This window comes from Perca fluviatilis, chromosome 21, assembly GCF_010015445.1.
Source record: "Perca fluviatilis chromosome 21, GENO_Pfluv_1.0, whole genome shotgun sequence".
Lineage (NCBI taxonomy): Eukaryota > Metazoa > Chordata > Actinopteri > Perciformes > Percidae > Perca > Perca fluviatilis.
The window spans coordinates 2,120,793-2,146,062 of NC_053132.1; the positions used below are offsets into that span (position 1 = coordinate 2,120,793).

The 25,270-nt window shown below is 42.7% G+C and overlaps 1 protein-coding gene across 6 annotated transcripts in view; it reads right to left on the bottom strand.

The window, feature by feature from the left end:
* Positions 1-1,039: 1,039 nt before the first annotated feature.
* LOC120551744 (transcription elongation regulator 1-like protein) overlaps positions 1,040-25,270 on the bottom strand; it is a 51,762-nt gene continuing 27,531 nt past the window's right edge. For 4 of the 6 annotated variants that reach the window (XM_039789288.1, XM_039789286.1, XM_039789290.1 and 1 more), the window contains 11 exons: positions 23,695-23,837; positions 15,372-15,407; positions 15,062-15,140; positions 10,437-10,522; positions 10,100-10,197; positions 9,618-9,769; positions 7,635-7,716; positions 7,137-7,239; positions 5,356-5,445; positions 5,134-5,252; positions 1,040-2,771 (listed from right to left, as the gene is read on the bottom strand). In XM_039789288.1, coding sequence (XP_039645222.1) covers positions 2,615-2,771; positions 5,134-5,252; positions 5,356-5,445; positions 7,137-7,239; positions 7,635-7,716; positions 9,618-9,769; positions 10,100-10,197; positions 10,437-10,522; positions 15,062-15,140; positions 15,372-15,407; positions 23,695-23,837 — 1,145 coding nt within the window. In that variant the 3' untranslated portion in view covers positions 1,040-2,614. Of the gene's footprint in view, positions 2,772-4,677; positions 5,253-5,355; positions 5,446-7,136; positions 7,240-7,634; positions 7,717-9,187; positions 9,207-9,617; positions 9,770-10,099; positions 10,198-10,436; positions 10,523-15,061; positions 15,141-15,371; positions 15,408-23,694; positions 23,838-25,270 lie in introns of all 6 variants that reach the window. The other 2 variants (XM_039789287.1, XR_005637913.1) reach the window with 2 other exon arrangements.

Here is a 25,270-nt window from a genome sequence, read left to right on the forward strand (position 1 = left end):
AGGCACACAGAAATGGGGAGAACAGCTGCCCACATAACAAGAAGTTGATAAGTGATTGGATTGAGTATTTAGGATTTCCCAACTGGGGATAAGATAGGACTTAGAATTAGGATTTGCTTCTGTAATAACAAATTGGCGAAAATCCTATCGTAGACTCTCCCTGTCTCAACTTAAAACTTAAGACTTAAAAAATGACGTTTCTGTAATACGGCCCGAGGTGCTTACAGTTTGGACTCACTCACAGTCTATAAGGTCCCAATAACAAGCATGGAGAAGATGGAGCGAACCATCACTTCATACGTGAATAAATGGTTTCATCTTCCACAATGTCACAGCAAGATCTGCCTCTACAGCAAAGGCATCCTTGAAGTACCTCTCTACTAGTCTTACAGAGGAGTACAAGTGCTCTTCAATAAGTAGAGCACATGACACTGAAGGACTCCAGAGAAAATACCTTCAGTAATGTTGCACCGCCACTATTAACTGGGCTGAAATGGAATCCATCCACGCAGTGCTGCTGTCGTGTCTAGCTATTGCGCTTAAGGTCATGTTTTTGATTCTCATATTTTTGTCACTTCCTGTTTGGTTATGTTATTTAGGGTCTTACCTCTTTACTTCCGATCTTTCCTCACCCTCATGTGTCTAATAGTCTCCCCTGTCACAGTGTATATATGCTCACCCTTTGTCCTCTGTCAGTCACCAGATCATCTTGTCCTTCGTGCCAGTGTTCCAGCCTGTTTCTTAGTGTTTCCCAGTGTTACTTTAGACCTTTTGCTATACCCCTGATTTTGAGCTGTGCCTTTTGATTTTGACACCTTTGCTTGTGAGCATTGTTTAAATAAACAACCTTTTACTGTGGCTGTGAGTCATGCATTTGGAGTTGATTTCCTCAGTGTGTGCAAACATCCTAACAGATAAGCTTTGTCTACACCTTTATGTCATTTGACCGTCAATGTAGGTCCTAGTGGTTCCTTGAAGAGCCTTCATAAGAAAGGAAGATCCTGTAAACCTGTAAACAACCAAAATAACACCACAGGTGTTTCTGACTAACAGTTTAATCAAAACCCACTATGAACAACAGCCAATGAAACGTCAGAACACAAAGATCATTTCAACACAGACACATCCAATGAAAAGTAAGGACACCAAAAGACATCCAATCAAAACATCTGGACACAAACTCTGTCTAATCACAGTTTACCGTGGTGCTGACAGGTGAGGGGGCGGGGCTTACGTCACATCAAAAATATGTTGTTTACAGCAACATCCTGATAACAAACATACAAACACACGTTAGACAGGAAGGTGAATCTGTTCAGATCAGCTGGTTTACAGATGTGTGTGTGTGTGTGTGTGTGTGTGTGTGTGCGCACGCGGGGAGTGGCTGGCTGGACCAATCAATTCAATTCTCCTCTAAGGATCAGCATAGCAGTGAGTTATTTCGGGTTCCTTAGTAACAGTCAATGAAACAAAATATGAGTTATGATTTATTTGGTCAAAGCTACAAGAAGTCTGTGGACGAAAATACTGGAGGAGAGAAGTCAACTAAGACTCCCAAGGTGCATTTCATCATCTTCAGTGGTTTTTAACTGGTTGTAGTTTCTCCATTATGAAGATTTCTCGCTCATTCCTTTCTGCACCTGAATCTCTTTTGTGTTTTTATTATAAACAAATAATCAGAAGATGTCTGTAGGTTTGGTTTCAGAAGTTAGTATTAATGTTTTATCGTCTTTAATTTACTGTACCATTCTGTAAATCAATTTGTATCCATTTTACTGGTTTAATAAATACATTTTTGTTTTTATTTCTTGTGTGCATTATCCTCCACTTGTTCAACAGTTTCTTCTGTTTGATTCTCAGCTGGTCAGGGAAGCACTGACTGTGTGAAAGGAGGAAAAGATAAAGTTTGATTGGTTGGTTGGATGATTGGTTGGTTGATTGTTGATTGGTTGGATGACTAATTGGTTGGATGATTGGTTGATTTATTGATCGTTGGTTGATAGATAGACTGGTTGGTTGATTGGCTGGTTGATTAATTGGATGATTTATTGGAGGATTTCTTGGATGATTGGTTGATTTATTGATTGTTGGTTGATAGATAGACTGGTTGGTTGATTGGCTGGTTGATTAATTGGTTTGTTGATTAATTGGAGGATTTATTGGATGATTGGTTGGTTTAGCGATCCTTGGTTGATCGATAGATGGTTGGTCCAGCCAGGCCAGAGGGGTAAACAGTCACACAGATGAACAGACATTTTCTTTTGTGCTTTAATTGTTTCCGAAGTCAAGTTTGATCAGTTCAACTTGGCTCAGATGTCAAAGGTCCAGATGACATCAGTCCAGAACACAGGAACCAGTCTGACGCTGCTGGTCCGGGAACTTCTCTATAACCACGAACAGTCAGAACCAGTCAGATCCTCTGGTCCCGGTCCCGTCTCGGTGTCCAGTTTCTCCAAAAGAACCAGGAGAGTTTGAAACCTGTAATCAACGATCTGCTCAGCGTGGGAACAGAAGGTCCCTCAAGGTCCTGGAAGGTCCTGGAAGGTTCTGAATGAGTTCTAAAAGGTTTTAAAGGCTTCTAGATGGTTCTGAGAGAGTTTTAAGAACAGCGGTCTCATCTCATCTTCCTCAGCCTAGCTCGGTTCTCCTTGTCTCGTTTCTTTAACGATGTGATGTAATGGTGAAAGACTACTTCCTGTTCCTTCTTCCTATTAAGGGATTCAAACCGCTGGTCACCACGGTAACGAGCAGAGAACTCCTTAAAGGTCGACCTGCAGAGAAAGGAGAAGAGAAACATAATGATTAGCGTTTTCTCCTAAAGGTGGGAGCCAATCAGTTTAAACATTAGGGGCGGAGCCAGTCAGTGTAAACATTAGGGGCGGAGCCAGTCAGTGTAAATATTAAGGGCGGGGCCAAACAGTGTAAACATTAAGGGCGGAGACAGACAGTGTAAACATTAAGGGCGGAGACAGTCAGTGTAAACATTAGGGCGGAGACAGTCAGTGTAAACATTAAGGGCGGAGACAGTCAGTGTAAACATTAGGGGCGGAGACAGTCAGTGTAAACATTAGGGGCGGAGACAGTCAGTGTAAACATTAAGGGCGGAGCCAGTCAGTGTAAACATTAAGGGGCGGAGCCAGACAGTGTAAACATTAAGGGCGGAGCCAGACAGTGTAAACATTAAGGGCGGAGCCAGACAGTGTAAACATTAGGGGCGGAGACAGTCAGTGTAAACATTAGGGGCGGAGACAGTCAGTGTAAACATTCATAGATATATACACTAGATGGTATATACACTTAGAGGTTCTAAGCATACGTCAAAACCGCCGCCATCTTGGAACAGGGGTCCGAAGTTTTCAGTTCAGGTCAACACTAAAGATGCCGGACTTTTGTGATGCTTATTGATGTTCGATAGAGGAAATGAAAAGAACAAACAGCAAGGGATAACATTTAACAGGTGACAATGTATTTTATGATATATATATGCCGCCTTTGACCAGCAATCTGAGCTCCGGCGGTAGCGGGATGCGGAGAGCTCCGTGGCCGGCCGCAGCGTCTCTTCCCCCGGGCAAAAACACAGCTTCGCCTTGCTGCTGCGCCGGTCCCCGCTGATCCAGATCAGACCGGCCAAAGACAGAGTGGTGATCGGGAGGATCTTACACGTAGTCCAGGACGACCTGTATGTCGATATTGGCAGGAAGTTCCACTAAGTTTGCCGGCGGCAGGCGGACGGAGAGAAGCTACAGCGGGGCAATAGAGACCGTCTGCGGCTGCAGGATCTGGAGCTCAGTGCCCGTTAAAATTATATTTAACGCATAAATACATACAGAAATAAATAGTGGAGGAGTGAGCCTGGACATTTCAGTCTGTTTAAACTTCACTTTGAAACAGAAACTCTTAGTTCAGAAGGGTGAAGTTTCCATTTGGACTCAGATCTGTGAACCGATCATAATAAATATTCTTTGTATTAACACATTAATTAGTCTCTTTGTTTTGTAGTCGATAGTTCATCTTAAGTTTACTTAAGTGGAAGGAGTATCAAGTGGAAGAATGGGACTATAAACCTAGGCTTACAGGCACTAGGCATTACATTGTGAACAAAGTAGATTATATTAATATCAAAAGCTTAATTTTTCTCTGGACTCAATCATAAATACATGTCTGACCTTCGGAACGAACCACAAAAACTAGAAAATTCCATTCATGACGATTTATGGTGATTTTATTTCCGTTAGACCTTTGCCTACATTGACGCTGATGCATTAAAGAGGAGTGACTCCCCTGTTCCAAGATGGCGGCTCTGTTGACGCATTCGTTCCAATGAACTGCTGTAGTCAAGGCGACATCTAGTGTATATATCTATGGTAAACATTAAGGGCGGAGCCAGACAGTGTAAACATTAAGGGCGGAGCCAGACAGTGTAAACATTAGGGGCGGAGACAGTCAGTGTAAACATTAGGGACGGTTAGACTTTTTATTTATTTATTTAAGTTTATTGAAGTTGTTTTAAAACCCTCAAAGATTTGGAGGAAACATTTGGTGCTGGAGCCCCAGAAGCTCTGCCGCTGCTGCAAAGTCAAACCTCATGTCGAATCTTTACAGTTTTGTCATTGTTTTGTCATCAGAGTCCTGATATCGTAACGTAGACTCTTAATCATGTCTAAACGGAAGCTTAACTCATGTAACAACACATTTGGTTCCTCCCAGTCTGCAGAGAATAAACCATCTGAGCCTCAGAGATCTGACAGGGAGACAAACAGCTGCAGGTGGACTCAGCTGAAAAATCAAGAGAGAAGTGGTGAATCATCTCTCATGTCCAGACCTTCCTCCACAGCGCTGCGGAGGAAGGTCTGGCTAGTCCACACAGCATTCCTGGATGGGAGAAAAATGTGCTCTGCTTTATTGCCATTTCTTTATACCAATCAAAATCTTCGTGGCTAAGCTCCGGACGGAGACACGGTGCCTCTGCTAAATAGTCTCCGGAAGGAACTGGTTTTGGTGGAACATGTGGACGTTCAAAAGTAGTTTTAGTCGTGCAGCAGAAAACTCAGATTGGAAATGCATGTCCGGCTGCACCGGAACAATCCCAGAAATGAAACTTAGATTAAGTGGTGAATAATGAACGAATGTGACCTGCTGGTGATCTTGGCTTCTTCCAGCAGCTGTTTGAACTCTTCTCGGGCTTTCTGGAGTTTACTCTTCTTCTCTTTGTACTCGTCCTTCACCCTGCTCTTCACAAACTGATCAAACACCTGCACACACAGGAAACACTGATGTCACAGTGGCATCACACAGGAAACACTGATGTCACAGTGACATCACAGATTCAAATGAATGTGATTTGCTGACACCGACCTGTTTCCTCTGATCGGAGGTCAGCAGCAGGTATCGAGGGTCAAACACCATCTTATGGAGCTCCTTCTCCCAGGTGGAGAACGCCGACACCTCCGTACACACACAGCAATATATTTACTCACTTTTATGTATTTCAGTCTTTTATACTTTATTGTACTATGAACTGGAGATGTTCCAATACAATTTTTTCTTTCCCAATGCCGATTCTGATACCTGAACTTGCGTTTCGGCCGATAGTAAGCGTTTTAAGAAATACATATATATTTTACTATGTTTTAACAGCTGTGTACTACTATCTCTGTATGATATGATGTATAACAGCTGTGTACTACTATCTCTGTATGATATGATGTATAAAAGCTGTATACTACTATCTCTGTATGATATATGTATAACAGCTGTATACTATCTTTGTATGATATGATGTATAACAGCGGTATACTATCTCTGTATGATATATGTATAACAGCTGTGTACTACTATCTCTGTATATATTATGATGTATAACAGCTATATACTACTATCTCTGTATGATGATATGATGTATAACAGCTGTATACTACTATCTCTGTATGATATGATGTATAAAAGCTGTATACTACTATCTCTGTATGATATATGTATAACAGCTGTATACTATCTTTGTATGATATGATGTATAACAGCGGTATACTATCTCTGTATGATATATGTATAACAGCTGTGTACTACTATCTCTGTATGATATATGTATAACAGCTGTGTACTACTATCTCTGCATGATATGATGTATAACAGCTGTATACTACTATCTCTGAAACATGAACAAATACAAACAATGAACGCCACAGAGCTTTCTATTATTATCCAGTTCGAAAGCGAGTCATAACGGAAAAAAGAACATGAATATACTACTTTAAAGTAGATTTTCTTCAGGGCTAAATTACGTGGTATCAGATCGGTGCATAAACTCCATTTCTCGCTGATACCCATACCAGCATTTTAGGCAGTACCGGAGACTTTACATCTCTAATATAAATCCATGTGTTGAATACTGTAACATCACTAGATTCACTAGGCCGTTGGTTTCTGTCTGTCTCATTAATGCTACTGTTTAATGACCAACTATTATTTGATAATGTCTTCCATCTTTATTGCATCCCAACAACCAGTTTTAGTGCTTTGGTGCCTCGGCTGCGTCAGCGTATCCTGGGGGGGGGGGGCGCAGTCTTTCTAAAGAACTGTCTCACCCATCATCTTGTCTACAGTTCCCTACGTCTTCAATTTCTTCCTTTCATCTCTCGTCACTTAGAAGACTGCTGAAGTCCAGTAAGTATTTTGTAAAGTATTTTTAAATTGAAAGGAGTATATGTCTGTGTGTGTGTTTGTGTGTATTACTCCTCTGTGTGTGTGTTTGTGTGTATTACCCCTCTGTGTGTGTGTTTTTGTGTATTACCCCTCTGTGTGTTTGTGTTTTTGTGTATTACCCCACTGTGTGTTTGTTTTTGTGTATTACCCCTCTGTGTGTGTGTGTGTGTGTATTACCCCTCTGTGTGTGTGTTTTTGTGTATTGCCCCTCTGTGTGTGTGTTTTTGTGTATTACCCCTCTGTGTGTGTGTTTTTGTGTATTACCCCTCTGTGTGTGTGTGTGTATTACCCCTCTGTGTGTGTGTTTTTGTGTATTACCCCTCTGTGTGTTTGTGTTTTTGTGTATTACCCCTCTGTGTGTTTGTGTGTATTACCCCTCTGTGTGTGTGTTTTTGTGTATTACCCCTCTGTGTGTTTGTGTTTTTGTGAATTACCCCTCTCTCGAGCATCATTTCCCTAAAATGATCGATACGAAGCTCCAGGGGGAGAAGCTTAACTTCTCCTGGACGGGGGACGAGTGACAAAGGCTCCTCTGTTCTAAAGACAGACAGACAGACAGACAGACAGACAGAAAGACAGGGAAAGAGAGAGACAGACAGACAGACAGACAGGGAAAGAGAGAGACAGACAGACAGAGAGACAGGGAAAGAGAGAGACAGACAGACAGACAGATAGGCAGACAAACAGACAGAGAGACAGGGAAAGAGAGACAGATAGACAGAGGGACAGACAGACAGACAGAGAGACAGGCAGACAGACCAAGGGACAGACAGACAGACAGACAGACAGACAGACAGACAGACAGACAGGCAGGCAGACAGACAGACAGACAGACAGACAGGAGAGGTTATTTTTTTGAGAATCCTTCACACTGAAACAAGACACTTAACCTTGTCTCTGTTCTGCACTCTGATTGGCTTGTTCAGACTCACCTGTTCCTTTTGGAGATGTGTTCATCATCTTCATCTTCGTCGTTACCATGGAGACCAGGTAATTGACAGCTGGGGCGGATGTCTGTCAGAAACAGAGTTCATCAGTTTGTTCTGTTTTTTCGTTACTGAAATTTAAAATTTAATATTTTATAGACTGAATCACAACAATCACTACAATCTTTATTGCTACAACCTTTATTGTTACGATCTTTACTGCTACGATCTTTACTGCTACGATCTTTACTGCCACGATCTTTACTGCTACGATCTTTACTGCTAAGATCTTTACTGCTACGATCTTTACTGTTACGATCTTTACTGCTATTCGATCTTTATCTATGATCTTTATAATTCTAAGATCTTTACACGGTCTTTATTCTTCTACTTTTTACTGTAAAATCTTTACTGATCTTTTGCTAATATCTTTTATGATCTACATTCTGATCTTTATTACTGATCTTTCTACTACATCTTTACTGTTATGATCTTTACTATTACTGATCTTTACTGTTAATTAAACTTTATTGTTATGATCTTTACAACTTTCTGATCTTTATGCTTACTGATCTTTTACTGTTACGATCTTTATTGCTACAATTTTTACTGCTATGATCTTTTCTGCTACAATCTTTACTGGTAATCTTTACTACTGTAATCTTTATTTCTGATCTTTACCTTACTCTTCTTTTCCTGAATCTTTACTGCTGTATCTTTCCTACTAATCTTTACTGCTATGATCTTTACGCTTCAATCTTTACTGTTACATTTTTATTCTGATCTTTAGTCTTACGATCTTTACTGTTACGATCTTTTAGTCTTTACTATTCCTTTACATGGATCTTTTGCTACGACTTTTTTTTAATCTGATCTGTTATCGATCTTTTCTGCTACAATCTTTACTGCTATGATCTTTACTGCTACAATCTTTACTGTTATGATCTTTACTGTTACGATCTTTACTGTTACGATCTTTATTGCTATGATCTTTACTGTTACGATCTTTACTGCTACGATCTTTACTATTACTACGAAATCTTTTACCTAGAATCTTTTAAGCTGCGATCTTTACTTGCTACTTACTCTCTTTACTATATGTTTACTTTAATACTGCTAGAGTCTTTATTGCATCGATCTTTACTTACTACATTGATATAATTTTAATGATATTAATTTTAATATATAAATTTTTTTATATATTTTTTTTTTTTTTTTTTTTTTTTTCTTTTTCTGCTACAATCTTTACTGCTATGATCTTTACTGCTACAATCTTTACTGTTATGATCTTTACTGTTACGATCTTTACTGCTACGATCTTTATTGCCACGATCTTTACTTCTATGATCTTTACTGCTAGTGTCATGAACAATAATTTCACATTTAACATGAACTCCTCTCTACTGTCTGCATGTTCCTATGTGACGAGCTGCATGAATTACTGAATAACTATTTGTTATTATTATTCTGTTTTATATGGGGAAGTAATTATTATTATTCTGTATACATCAGTCAATCTCTCTGATTGGGTCAATAAGTTAACAGTTTGATTGACAGACAGTTAGATGTTTTCTTCTTCCGATCTTTACTGCTACGATCTTTACTGCTACGATCTTTACTCTTACGATCTTTATTGCTACGATCTTTTCTGCTACAATCTTTACTGCTATGATCTTTTCTGCTACAATCTTTACTGCTATGATCTTTACTGCTATGATGTTTACTGCTACAATCTTTACTGCTACGATCTTTATTGCCACGATCTTTACTTCTATGATCTTTACTGCTAGTGTCATGAACAATAATCTCACATTTAACATGAACTCCTCTCTACTGTCTGCATGTTCCTATGTGACGAGCTGCATGAATTACTGAATAACTATTTGTTATTATTATTCTGTTTTATATGGGGAAGTTATTATTATTATTCTGTATACATCAGTCAATCTCTCTGATTGGGTCAATAAGTTAACAGTTTGATTGACAGACAGTTAGATGTTTTCTTCTTTCTCTTGTGGGGCGGGTCCATGATGATGCGGCTGATGTCTTGACCAATCAGCTCCCCTGGTCTCTCCCAGACAGAAAGGTGCATTGTGGGATTGAAGAAGAAGACCCGGTCATCTCCGGTCCACACAACACACCTGAAAACACACACACACATGCACACACACACGCACACGCACACGCACACGCACACGCACACACACACACACACACACACACACACACACACACGCAAAATGGGCGTGGCATTTAGACTCTTAAAGAGCATCTGTTAGTGTTGGATCCTCCTAATTCCTCTGAACACAGAGAGAGTTTCTGTTCACGTAGTCATGGCAACAGGCTTCCTGCTGAACATTAAAGTCGCAGGAGAACCAGAAACATTCAGAGGGGAAACATCAATAACCATCGACAACAACACACTGTACTATCTGTGTGTGTGTGTGTTTTAGTGTCGGAGCAGCAGTTACCATGGCGACCCCGGCACAGGTGTGGAGGCGACAGGACGTCTGTCTTTCCTTCCTCCTTCACTTCCTTCATCCTCTCCTCCTCTGTCTACAGAAATACACTGCAATACATACACACACACACAAACACAGAGACACACACACACACACACACACACAGTACCTATTATCCCTCATTAATCATCTCATGATCCTCAGACTTATCTGTTGACCCTCTGAGGGCCTCGAGCCTCAGTTTGGGACCCCCTGGACTAAACTAAATAACTATTAAACTAAATTTATTAAAAGTATTCCCACCTCCAGCAGCTGCAACAGGAACATGATTGGAGATTTATTTTACCTGTTTGTTGTCTTCTATTGTTCTCTCCGTTCTCAGCAGAAACGCTCCTCTGTACGAAACTTTACGTCCACTCATCCGTTGCTTCTCTGATGGACACACACAATAGAACTTTATTTAAACTGGTCCTATACTGGATATACAGTGAATATAATAATAATAATAATAATAATAATAATAATAATAATAATAATACATTTTATTTATGGGTGCCTTCCATAGCACTCAAGGTCACCTTACAGTTAAAACAAGCAAAAATACAGTGAAAAAGGCAAATATAATTAAAACAATTTAAAAGATTGAGATAGAAAATTTTAAATAAAGCAATCAATCCATTATTTTGTTGCAGAGCGTATCATGTGAGGTAGGTCTTTCATTTTGAGGGAGGTTTTAAAGGTGGGTAGCAACTCTATGGTACGGATGGATAGTGGGAGGGCGTTCCAAAGGTGAGGAGCAGAATGGCTGAAGGCTCTAAACTACATTGTGGACAGGCTGGCAGAGGGAGTGGAAAGCAGTGAGGAAGAGGAGGATCGGAGAGTTCAGGATGGAGTGTAGGGCTGAAGGAGTTCAGAGAGCTATGGAGGAGCGAGATTATGGAGGGCTTGAACGTGAGAAGAAGAATCTTAAAGTCAATACGGTATTGGACAGGGAGACAGTGCAGTTGTTTAAGGAGTGGAGTAACGTGTTCAGTTGTTGGGGTTCTGGTGATAATACGGGCAGCTGAGTTTTGGACCAATTGGAGTTCATAGATGGACTTGGAGGGTAAACTAAAGAGGAGGGAGTTACAATAATCAATACAGGAAGTGACAAGAGCGTGGATGAGAGTAGCAGTATTATTGGGTGTATGGATGAAGACGGTGTATGGTGCTTAAGTGAAAGTAAGCAGACCGGCTGAGATTATTGACGTGTTTTTCAAAAGAAAGTGTGCTATTGAGGATCTTGACATGAGTGGAAGAGGGGACTTTGGAATTGTCGATGGAGAGTGAGAAATTGGAACATCTTTCTAGGGTGGATTTGGAGCCAACAAGGAGAATTTCTGATTGGTACTGTTTAATATGAGGAAGTTATGAGTGAACCAGGTTTTAACTTTGTCTAAACAGTCAGACAGGGAAGATGGAGGGAGCATGGAAGTGGGTTTGGTAGACAAGTAGAGCTGGGTGTCATCCGTGTAGCAGTGAAATTGAATATTGTATTTCCTGAAAATAAAACCTAGAGGAAGTAAGTAAATTATAAAAATGGAGGGGCCCAGGACTGAGCCCTGGGGAACACCACTGGTAACTGGGGAGGGTTATGATTGAACATGTTTAAGTTGTACAAACTGAGTGCGGCCAGAGAGGTAAGATGTGAACCACTTGAGTGATGTATTGATGACACCAATGGAGGCTAGACGGTCCATAAGAATATTGTGAGAAATTGTATCAACGGCAGCAGTCAAATCAAGGAGGATGAGTGTAGTGAGAAAACCTGAGTCAGCGGCCATCAGTAGGTCATTGGTGACCTTGATTAGTGCTTTTTCTATGCTATGAAGAGGGCGAAAACCAGATTGAAACTGTTCAAAGAGGTTATTGTTAAGGAGATGATTATGGACCTGTGCAGCAACAGTTTTCTCTAGGATTTTTTAAATAAATGGCAGGTTGGAGATCGGTATATAATTATTTAGGTTGTTGGGATTTGCACCAGGTTTCTTAAGTACAGGGTTGACCGCAGCAGTTTTGATAGAGGAGGCAAGATGAGCAGAAATCAGAGAGGAGTGGATGTCCGTTATGAAGGAAGAGAGGGAGGGTAGACAGGTTTAAACTTGGTGGGTGGGCAGGGTTTCAATCTGGCAGGTGGATGATTTAGATTTTTGGACAATATCAGATATTTCATAGACCATTGGGAGTTGGAAACTAGATAATAAAGAAGTAAGTAGATAATATACACCCTAAATGAAGAACTTAGAATATTAAACCAATCAATAAATCTGGAAGAGAAAGCCGTTCCAACACAGACACCAGCCAAGTTTAATCTGCAACAGTTTCATAGAAAAGAGTTAAAGGGACTTTCAGACTTTCCACTTTGGTCGGGCTGAACCTTGGCAGTTTTATCCACAACAACTCCCAGGTGTGAAACCTCCTCTGTACCACGGTCCGGAAGCCTTTTTTGAATGGTTTGGACTTTCGGACCAACTACAGGAAGTGCTGGCCAGCATCATTGTGTTATAAGAGAAGCGTAGCTCGGGGAATCTCGTCTACAATCTGATCAGTTAGAAGTATTGGTAGAGGCGGCTCCTTTATCTGATGACGACAGGACTTAGTTAGGTCACGTAGAGTTCTTTAGTGCTCTTGCATAACTACAGTGTGAAACCAAAACTAACCGGATCAAATGTTAAAATTAAACAAAAACAAGAACCTTAGTTTGGACTGTCAGGTGTGAAAGGCCCAAAGAGGACGCCACTCTGTGCGGCTCTGCGAACGCTGTGAATGTTTGGAGTTATCAATCTGTGTACAATGCTCCACCGTCTGTTTCTTCATTTATCTTCCTATTGATCAGTGTGATGGTGACTCCTTCAATCGTTTTCCATTTCCTTTGTGGCCTTTTGGAAGAGGATTGTGGAGGTCCTTACGTTTTTTTCAAATAATGCAGGTTACGTCAAAAATTAAATAAATTCTCTGTGGTTGACTTTTTTTAAAGAAACTTAAACTAAGGTTTTCTAATACTAACCCAAACAAAAGAACAGATTTCACTTCGTTACACCTGAGAAGTTATGCCTTATACTTTCAGTTATTGCTCCAAATTTAAAGTCAAAAGTCGACATTTTTGAATCTCAAATTATAGAAAACTAAATAAAATACAAATCATCTTGTTTCTATGAATTCATGAATGAAATCAATTCATTATTATATAATGTTAGACTCTCTGTCTACTGCAGGGCCTCATAATGTTAGACTCTGTCCCCTGCAGGGCCTCATAATGTTAGACTCTCTGTCTGCTGCAGGGCCTCATAATGTTAGACTCTCTGCTTCAGGGCCTCATAATGTTAGACTCTCTGTCCCCTGCAGGGCCTCATAATGTTAGACGCTCTGTCCCCTGCAGGGCCTCATAATGTTAGACTCTCTGTCCCCTGCAGGCAGGGGCATTGGACTGGGGGGAATAAGGGACTGAGTACCCAGGGCCCTCATGTGAGGAGGGCCCAAAAAGATGCTAGAATGAATAGCGGTGGATGCGGTGAGGGGCCCATAGAAAATGCCTATGTACAGGGCCCAGAATTTTGAGCTACGCCCCTGCCTGCAGGGCCTCATAATGTTAGACTATGTCTGCTGCAGGGCGTCATCCGTCAGTTTGCTGTTGGTCAGTGTTTTCAATTCAAAGTGTAGGACAGATCTCAGAATAGTTTACATCAAGTCTGATCACAGAGTCCACTGAAAAGAACTGATGGCAGTGTTTTCTGTTGTATGGGTTAGACATACTGCCACCTCTCAGAAAGGATGTTAGATTTCCATCTGATAAGAGTATGATTTACAACACAGCCAGACAGAAACAGCATGTGCACCAGAGATGATGGGGTTTCCAGGTTAAAGGAGCAACTTTTAAACAGTTTTTTTCCCTTCTTGCTCTTTGGAAAGGTTGACACGCTAAAACATGAATCAGAGTCACTGATTTATTTCCTTTGTCACATTTACTTCCCTGTTCATACAGACTTTAAGGTGTCACGTTTTTCTTCTTTTCCACAACAAATAATGAACGGTCGGGTCGATATGAGAGCAGAAAAGAAAGATGAAAGATAGCGATAAAATGTGACAGGGAATAAGAGAGTTCCCACGGCTAACTTTGATCCAAGGAGAAAGGATGAAACGTTGTGACAGCAGACACATGGTCATGTGACTGTGATGTCAGAAACTATCTGTGGCAGAAACATGAAGTCACAGCCAACGGTTGAACTCAGACTAACATAACGTTGAGTCAACATGATGTTAAACACAGACTGACGACTCAGTGGCTGTGTCTCACTTCTGTTCGTCAGCAAACTGCAGATATCATAAAGTGGTAGAAACAATAGTTATATGTATCATACATATAATCATAAACATGTCTGAATCAGAAACTGATGCAGCTATATCCTGACGTAGTGTTCACAATTTGCACTTATCCATAGAAGAATCTTTCATCTCAGTGACAAGAGTCTGCAGGTGTTTCTGATGATCTGTAAAAAGGTTGATTGATGACATTTTAGGGCTGAAAGGGAAGAAAGAGACGTGTGTGAAGAAACACAGCTGTAGTCTTCAATCGACGCTGACTAGTGACCTCAGTACGGGACATTAATAAGACTTCACACAGTAACCTCTGAGAAACTAAAGGCTTTATACTTTGAAAACATCCGCAACACCTGGAAACACCTGGAGACTCCTGGAGAATCCTATATTAGAGGATAGCTGAAGAAGAGACGGACGGATACATGAAGAGATGGACAGATAGATGAAGAGATGGACAGATAGATGAAGAAGAGATGGACAGATAGATGAAGAAGAGAGGGACAGATATATGAAGAAGAGAGGGACAGATAGATGATGAAGAGAGGGACAGATAGATGAAGAAGAGAGGGACAGACAGATGATGAAGAGGCAGACGGATAGACGGACATGTCTTACTGTGTCTGTAATTTGTCAGCAGAGTGAATCTGGAAGAAAACCGTGAAGAGAAGAAGGAAGGATGGACTTCCTTCATCACCTGAAGAAAAAGAGGAAACAGTTTTAAACAGACAGAGAGAGACAGAGAGACAGACAGACAGACAGAAAGAGAGAGACAGACAGACAGAGAGAGACAGAGAGACAGACAGAGAGACAGAGACAGACAGACAGACAGAAATGATGAGACAGAAATACAGACAAGGAGAGAGACAGAGACAGACAGAGAGAGACAGACAGAGAGAGACAGAGACAGACAGAGAGACAGACATACCTGGACAGGTAAGACTGGCCACTTCTCCCTGCAGAGCTGTAAGAGAGAGACACATGCACAGCTCAACATCATCACTGCTGAGCCAATCAAAGATCAGCCCACCTCAACATCATCACTGCTGAGCCAATCAAAGATCAGCCCACCTCAACATCATCACTGCTTCTTGTTTTGGTTTTGTCTTGAAAGGTCAGCGGCAACAAGGTCAAAAATGAAATGATTTGAACTTTAACCTCAGTATAGCTCTTCCTCCGAGTGTCTCCACCCTAACCCTATCCTCACAGGAAAACTATTTCATAGCCGGCGCAGAGCGCTTTATCTGCATATCATAGGCGGCTTTGCTTATATTTACTGTATTATATATATATATATATATATATATATATATATATACACACAATACAGGCCAAAAGTTTGGACACACCTTCTCATTCAATGCGTTGTCTTTATTTTCATAACTATTTACATCGTAGATTCTCACTGAAGGCATCAAAACTATGAATGAACACATATGGAATTATGTACTTAACAAAAAAGTGTGAAATAACTGAAAACATATTTTATATTCTAGTTTCTTCAAAGTAGCCACCCTTTGCTTTTTTGATAGCGCTGCAAACCCTTGGTGTTCTCTCAATGAGCTTCATGAGGTAGTCACCTGAAATGGTTTTCACTTCACAGGTGTGCCTTGTCAGGGTTAATTAGTGGAATTTTTCCCTTATTAATGGGGTTGGGACCATCAGTTGTGTTGTGCAGAAGTCAGGTTGATACACAGCTGACAGCCCTATTGGACAACTGTTAGAATTCATATTATGGCAAGAACCAATCAGCTAAGTAAAGAGAAATGAGTGGCCATCATTACTTTAACAAATGAAGGTCAGTCAGTCCGGAAAATTGCGAAAACTTTGAATGTGTCCCCAAGTGCAGTCGCAAAAACCATCAAGTGCTACAACGAAACTGGCTCACATGAGGACCGCCCCAGGAAAGGAAGACCAAGAGTCACCTCTGCTGCTGAGGATAAGTTCATCCGAGTCACCAGCCTCAGAAATCACAAGTTAACAGCAGCTCAGATTAGAGACCAGATGAATGCCACACAGAGTTCTAGCAGCAGACACATCTCTAGAACAACTGTTAAGAGGAGACTGCGCGAATCAGGCCTTCATGGTCAAGTAGCTGCTAGGAAACCACTGCTAAGGAGAGGCAACAAGCAGAGGAGATTTGTTTGGGCCAAGAAACACGAGGAATGGACATTAGACCACTGGAAATCTGTGCTTTGGTCTGATGAGTCCAAATTTGAGATCTTTGGTTCCATCCACCGTGTCTTTGTGCAATGGAGAAAAGGTGAACGGATGAATTCTACATGCCTGGTTCCCACCGTGAAGCATGGAGGAGGAGGTGTGATGGTGTGGGGATGCTTTGCGGGTGACACTGTTGGGGATTTACTCAAAATTGAAGGCATACTGAACCAGCATGGCTACCACAGCATCCTGCAACGACATGCTATTCCATCCAGTTTGCATTTAGTTGGACCATCATTTATTTTTCAACAGGACAATGACCCCAAACACACCTCCAGGCTGTGTAAGGGCTATTTGACCAAGGAGAGTGATGAAGTGCTGCGCTAGATGACCTGGCCTCCACAGTCACCGGACCTGAACCCAGTCAAGATAGTTTGGGGTGAGCTGGACCGCAGAGTTAAGGCAAAAGGGCCAACAAGTGCTAAGCATCTCTGGGAACTCCTTCAAGACTGTTGGAAAACCATTTCAGGTGACTACCTCTTGAAGCTCATCAAGAGAAGGCCAAGAGTGTGCAAAGCGGTAATCAGAGCAAAGGATGGCTACTTTGAAGAAACTAGTATATAATACATGTTTTCAGTTATTTCACACTTTTTTGTTAAGTACATAATGACATGAACTTCCACGATGACCTTCGAAGTCACTGTTCCATTATCTTTAATGTGACTATTATTTGCCACTGTTCATCACACCCCCAACCGGCCCGTCAGACACCGCCTACCAAGAGTCTGGGTCTGCCGAGGTTTCTTCCTAAAAGGGAGTTTTTCCTCGCCACTGTCGCAATAGCCACTGCTAATGCTTGCTCTTGAGGGAATTACTGTAATTGTTGGGGTTTTGGAATTTATAGAGTGTGGTCTAGACCTACTCTATCTGTAAAGTGTCTCGAGATAACTCTGTTATGATTTGATACTATAAATAAAATTGAATTGAATTGAATAATTCCACATGTTCATTCATAGTTTTGATGCCTTCAGTGAGAATCTACAATGTAAATAGTCATGAAAATAAAGGAAACGCATTGAATGAGAAGGTGTGTCCAAACTTTTGGCCTGTACTATATATATATATATATATATATATATATATGTATATATATATATATATATATACTAGGGGTGGTACGGTTCACAAAACCCACGGTTCGGTTCGTATCACGGTTTTAGGGTCACGGTTTTCGGTTTTGTACGGTTCTTGTTATTTTTTCTTTTAATCTTTAACACTCCAGAAATATACTTCAACATACGGTATATAGCTTAATTATCCACGATGTAGGATACAGTATTAAATAATTATATAGTTATATCATGTAGCCTAATCATGCACAAACTGAATTTGACTTGACTTTAAGCACATTATTAAGACCATCTCTGAGGAAAGCTAGGTGAGATTTTGATACAGCAAGAGGGAAGACATTGTCGTGATTTCAACAAGCTTTTCATTTATTTGGCAATAAAAGGAAAATGTGTATATCTACAGGAACTTATGTGCCTTTTTTGGACATGAAGATTGAAATATTACAGAATATCAATTGAAATAACTTGCATTTATCAAACTTCCAACTTCAGTGTAGCTCTTACAAAAATGTATCCTTTAAAAGAAAAAGAGAGGAACTCTTAAAGCTCCGTCTTTTGAATAAGTCAGAATACGTTTAACATAAAAACAGTTTACATTGTTAGTTAATGTCCTATCCTGGCCTGGGACACACACACACACACACACACACACACACACACACACTACTGGGCTGGGATACACAGTCATACGGTTTAATAAAGTACTTATTGGACTAATCATCGTACTTACAGTAACGACCGTAGCTGTCTGTTTTTTCCTGCATTCACCGTGTGTGTGTGTTTGTGTGTGTGTGTGTGTGTTTGTCTGTGTGTGTGTTTTTGTGTGTGTATGTGTGTGCGCGTCAGTTGCGGGGAGAACTGAGCAGCCCTGCCCGCTGCAGAGACCCGACAGGATCTAAACTGCAGCCAGCAGGGGAAAAAATGTTACAGTACATTGATGTTAAAATGTATACAGGTTGGCATGACGGCCTGAAATGTTTTGAAACATTGAAATGTCTTTCGCTGTACATTTTGTTGGTAACTTGTTCACACCTCTTCTTTCACGCGAAAGGGAAACACACTGAGGTCACATATGGGCACCTGACGGGCACGAGGCCACATTGTGCATGCGTCGAACCGTGCGGCACACACACGTTCTGAACCGAGACAAGCAGACCGAACGGTTCGGATGTTTTTTCATGAACCGTATCACCCCTAATATATACTGTATATATATATATATATATATATATATATATATTATACAGTACAGGCCAAAAGTTTGGACACACCTTCTCATTCAATGCGTTTCCTTTTTATTTTCATGACTATTTACATTGTAGACTCTCACTGAAGGCATCAACACTATGAATGAACACATATGGAATTATGTACTTAACAAAAAAGTGTGAAATAACTGAAAACATGTCTCATATTTTAGATTCTTCAAAGTAGCCACCCTTTGCTTTTTTATCCCTGACAAAGCTCACCTGTGAAGTGAAAACCATTTCAGGTGACTACCTCATGAAGCTCATTGAGAGAACACCAAGGGTTTGCAGAGTTATCAAAAAAAGCAAAGGGTGGCTACTTTGAGGAATCTAAAATATAAGACATGTTTTCAGTTATTTCACACTTTTTGTTAAGTACATAATTCCATATGTGTTCATTCATAGTTTTGATGCCTTCAGTGAGAATCTACAATGTAAATAGTCATGAAAATAAAGAAACACATTGAATGAGAAGGTGTGTCCAAACTTTTGGCCTGTACTGTCCATCCATCCATCCATCCATCCATCTTCGTCCGCTTATCCGGTGTCGGGTCGCGGGGGGAGCAGCTCCAGCAGGGGACCCCAAACTTCCCTTTCCCCGAGCAACATTAACCAGCTCCGACTGGGGGATCCCGAGGCGTTCCCAGGCCAGGTTGGAGATATAATCCCTCCACCTAGTCCTGGGTCTTCCCCGGGCCTCCTCCCAGCTGGACGCGTGCCTGGAACACCTCCCTAGGGGGCGCCCAGGGGGCATCCTCACCAGATGCCCGAACCACCTCAACTGGCTCCTTTCGACGCAGGGAGCAGCGGCTCTACTCCGAGCTCCTCACGGATGACTGAGCTTCACCCTATCTCTAAGGGAGACGCCAGCCACCCTCCTGAGGAAACCCATTTCGCCGCTTGCACCCTGGATCTCGTTCTTTCGGTCATGACCCAGCCTTCATGACCATAGGTGAGGGTAGGAACGAAAACTGACCGGTAGATCGAGAGCTTTGCCTTCTGGCTCAGCTCTCTTTTCGTCACAACGGTGCGATAGATGGAATGTAATACCGCACCCGCCGCCGATTCTCCGACCATCTTCCGCTCCATTGTCCCCTCACTTTGCGAACAAAACCCCAAGGTACTTGAACTCCTTCACTTGGGGTAAGGACTCATTCCCTACCTGGAGAAGGCATTCCATCGGTTTCCTGCTGAGAACCATGGCCTCCGATTTAGAGGTGCTGATCCTCATCCCAACCGCTTCACACTCGGCTGCGAACCGATCCAGTGAGTGCTGAAGGTCGCAGGCCGATGATGCCATCAGGACCACATCATCTGCAAAAAGCAGCGATGAGATCCCCAGCCCACCGAACTGCAACCCCTCCCCACCCCGACTACGCCTTGATATCCTGTCCATAAATATTACAAACAGGATTGGTGACAAAGCGCAGCCCTGGCGGAGGCCAACCCTCACCTGAAACGAGTCCGACTTACTGCCGAGAACCCGGACACAGCTCTCACTTTGGTCGTACAGAGATTGGATGGCCCTGAGTAGAGACCCCCCTCACCCCATACCTCCCGCAGCACCTCCCACAGTATTCTCCCGGGGGACCCGGTCATACGCTTCTCCAAATCCACAAAACACATGTAGACCGGTTGGGCATACTCCCAGGCCCCCTCCAGGATCCTTGCGAGTGAAGAGCTGGTCCGTTGTTCCACCGACCAGGGACGGAATCTGCATTGTTCCTCCTCAACCTGAGGTTCGACTATCGGCCGAACCCTCCTTTCCAGCACCTTGGAGTAGACTTTACCAGGGAGGCTGAGAAGTGTGATACCCCTGTAATTGGCACACACCCTCTGGTCCCCTTTTTAAAAAGGGGAACCACCACCCCAGTCCGCTACCCTTTGGCACTGTTCCAGACTTCCACGCAATGTTGAAGAGACGTGTCAACCAGGACAGCCCCTCCACACCCAGAGCCTTGAGCATTTCTGGACCGGAGTCTCATCAATCCCCGGGGCTTTGCCACTGTGGAGTTGTTTGACTACATCAGTGACTTCCGCCCGGGAAATCGACGCCAATCCCCCGTCATCCTCCAGCTCTGCCTCTAACATAGAGGGCGTATTAGTCGGATTCAGGAGTTCCTCAAAATGCTCCTTCCACCGCCCTATTACCTCCTCAGTTGAGGTCAACAGTGTCCCATCCTTACTGTACACAGCTTGGATGGTTCCCCTTCCCCTCCTGAGGTGGCGAACAGTTTTCCAGAAGCACTTTGGTGCCGACCGAAAGTCCTTCTCCATGTCTTCTCCAAACTTCTCCCACACCCGCTGCTTTGCCTCTTTCACGGCAGAGGCTGCAGCCTTCCCGGCCCCTTCCGGTACCCTGCAACTGCCTCCGAGTCCTCTGGGATAACATATCCCCGAAAGACTCCTTCTTCAGTCGGACGGCTTCCCTGACCACCGGTGTCCACCACGGTGTTCGTGGGTTACCGCCCTTGGAGGCACCTAAGACCCTAAGACCACAGCTCCCGCCGCCGCAGCTTCAGCAATGGAAACTTTGAACATTGTCCACTCTGGTTCAATGCCCCCAGCCTCCACAGGGATGCACGAAAGCTCCGCCCGGAGGTGCGAGTTGAAAGTCCGTTGGACAGGGGCCTCCTCGAGACGTTCCCCAATTTACCCGCACTACACGTTTGGGCTTACCAGGTCTGTCCAGAGTCTTCCCCACCCCTGACCCAACTCACCACCAGATGGTGATCGGTTGACAGCTCTGCCCTCTCTTCACCCGAGTGTCCAAAACATACGGCCTCAGATCAGATGAAACGATTATAAAATCGATCATTGACCTTCGGCCTAGGGTGCTCTGGTACCAGGTACACTTATGAGCATCCCTATGTTCGAACATAGTGTTCGTTATAGACAATCCATGACTAGCACAGAAGTCCAACAACAAACAACCACTCTGGTTTAGATAGGGAGGCCGTTCCTCCCAATCACGCCTCTCCAGGTGTCTCCATCATTGCCCACGTGTGCGTTGAAGTCCCCAGCAGAACAATGGAGTCCCCCACTGGGCCCCATGCAGGACTCCACTCAAGGTCTCCAAGAAGGCCGAATACTCCGAACTCCTGTTTGGTGCATATGCACAAACAACAGTCAGAGTTTTCCCCCACAACCCGCGGGGCGCGGTGAGGCGACCCTCTCGTCCACCGGGGTAAACTCCAACGTAGCGGCGCTCAGCCGGGGCTTGTTAGTATCCCAAACCCACCGCGCTCCGGCGCCGCACACCCTGAGCAACTCGCAGAAGAAAAGAGTCCAACCCTATCCAGGAGTACAGTTCCAGAACCGAGACTGTGCGTAGAGGTAAGCCCCCCCAGATCCAACCGGTAGCCGCTCCACCTCCCGCCCAATTCCGGCTCCTTCCCCACAGAGAGGTGACGTTCCCACGTCCCCAGAGCCAGCGTCTGCTGCCCGGGTCTGGTCCGTCGAGGCCCCTGACCTTCACTGCCACCCATGTGGCAAGCGCCCGACCCCAGCGGTTCCTCCCACAGGTGGTGGGCCCATGGGCTGGAGAGATGGGAGCCACGTAGCTTGTTCGGGCTGTGCCCGGCCGGGCTCCGTGGCAAACCCGCCACCAGGCTCGCCCGGCGAGCCCGCCGTCTGGGCCTGGCTCCAGACGGGGGCCCCGGGCTTCCTCCGGGCAGGGTCACTCCATTTCTACCTTGTTTTTCCATTGGGGTTTTTGAACCATTCTTTGTCTGGCCCCTCACCTGAGACCACTTTGCCTTGGGAGACCCTACCAGGAGCACAAAGCTCCAGACAACACAGCCCTCAGGTTCACAGAGACACACAAACCTCTCCACCACGATAAGGTGATGGTTCACGGAGAAGTAGGCCTGTACTGTATGTTTTCAAAACAAATGTTACAATTGATGCATGATACTGACCTCTTCTTCTTTGTGGTTGGTCACTTCATGAATGTAACATACTGTAATATACCTGTATAACATACTGTAATATACCTGTGTAACATACTGTAATATACCTGTGTAACATACTGTAATATACCTGTGTAACATACTGTAATATACCTGTATAACATACTGTTATATACCTGTGTAACATTGTAATATACAGTACGGACCAAAAGTTTGGACACACCTTCTCATTCAATGTGTTTCTTTATTTTCATGACTATTTACATTGTAGATTCTCACTGAAGGCATCAAAACTATGAATGAACACATATGGAATTATGTACTTAACAAAAAAGTGTGAAATCACTAAAAACATGTCTTATATTTTAGATTCTTCAAAGTAGCCACCCTTTGTTTTTAACGTAATGTAACGTACCTATGTAACATACTGTAATATACCTGTGTAACATACTGTAATATACCTGTGTAATGTAATGTAACATACCTATGTAACGTACTGTAATATACCTGTGCCACATACTGTAATATACCTGTGTAACATACTGTAACGTATATGTGTAACATACTGTAATATACCTGTGTAACATACTGTAATATACCTGTGTAATATACTGTAACATACTGTAATATACCTGTGTAATGTACTGTAACATACTGTTACGTACCTGTGTAACGTACTGTAACGTACCTGTGTAACGTACTGTAATATACCTGTGTAACGTACTGTAATATACCTGTGTAACATACTGTAATATACCTGTGTAACATACTGTAACATACCTGTGTAACGTACTGTAACGTACCTGTGTGGGCGGAGACAGACTTCTCTCCAGGCAGACGACCGGCCGTGACCATGCCCCTCTATGCCAGTGATTGGTCAGAACTATAGGCCACGCCTCGTTGTCCCGGTGAATGTGAAACTCCGCCCACTTCCAGTAAGCTCCACCTACAGGATTACATCATCATTTTAGTAGTCTCACATGTCCAGATCCTCCTCCACCTTGCTGCGAAGGAAGGTCTGTCTAGTCCACACAGCGTAGCTGGATGGGAGAAAAACATGCTCTGGTTTATTGGCATTTCTTTGACCCTCAGGGTGAAATAATATAACTGTCCAAAACTGTTAACCCTCTACAACCTCAGGTATTTTTGACAACTCATGGTCCGTCTGGTTTTATTTTGTATAAAAGTTTGTAAAACATCAACATTGTTGTCCACAGTCAATCTATGAACAATTTTTTTGATGAAACCGGGCTTTTAGAAAATGTGTGCTGCAGTGAGGTCAAAAAGGTTGTAGGACCATAAAGACGAAAAAAAAAAAATAAAATGGAAATTGAATCTCACAGATATGTATTGATATCACAGACAGAGCAATAAAAGCTAAGCCAATCTCCTGACAAAAACACTTCTCATATAAGAGTCAACTGTGAAGAAATAAAAATAACTTATACAGTGGATAAAATATCTAAACTTTAAAAAAAAAAAAATCAGGAAGCTTTTGTCCTCATAACATTCAATTATGCCAATAATCAAAATAATAATGTCATATTTATTGATATCACATAAACAGCAATACTACACAATAATTTGTGTTGTCTACAATAGTTCTCCTATATATCTGGAGTCATCCAGTGCAAAAATAAACATAATGAACATTATAACTCATATAAAGGACAAACTATTTACATTTCTTGAAAAAAGGCCAAAACATATGGATAGAAGACCTCCTGTAGAAGCTACAAAGACACCAAAGACTTCGCCGTGACGGCCAGAGTGTTAGCCTTTAGCTGGAAAAGATGGTAAGTCTCTAACTCTTATGGCATATACGACAAAGCTCGGGCGGATAGGGTTAAACCAATCACAATCATCGTGGGCGGGGCTAAGCTCCGGACGGAGCCACGGTGCCTCTGCTAAATAGTCTCAGGAAGGAACTGGTTTTGGTGGAATATGCGGACGTTCAAAAGTAGTTTTAGTCGTGCAACAGAAAACTCAGATTGGACAGACAGTCTAGCTAGCTGTCTGGATTTACCCTGCAGAGATCTGAGAAGCAGTTAACCATAGTCCTCACAAATCCACCAGAGGTTAGAACCCCAAAATAGAGACAGAGGGCCAGTCATGTACCAGGGATCAGACTTGTGGGAGTGTTTTGAAGCTGGGGGTCAGTCATGTAACAGAGATCAGACTTGTGGGAGTGTTTTGAAGCTGGGGGTCAGTCATGTAACAGAGATCAGACTTGTGGGGGTGTTTTGAGAATGTGTGAGAGTCCCGTACAGGAAACAGGAAAAAACACTGCCTCTATCGCTGCCACAAGACAGATTTAAACCACCAAACACAAGCTCTGAACTGCCCAGGAACTGTGAAATATAAATACATGTGCTACAT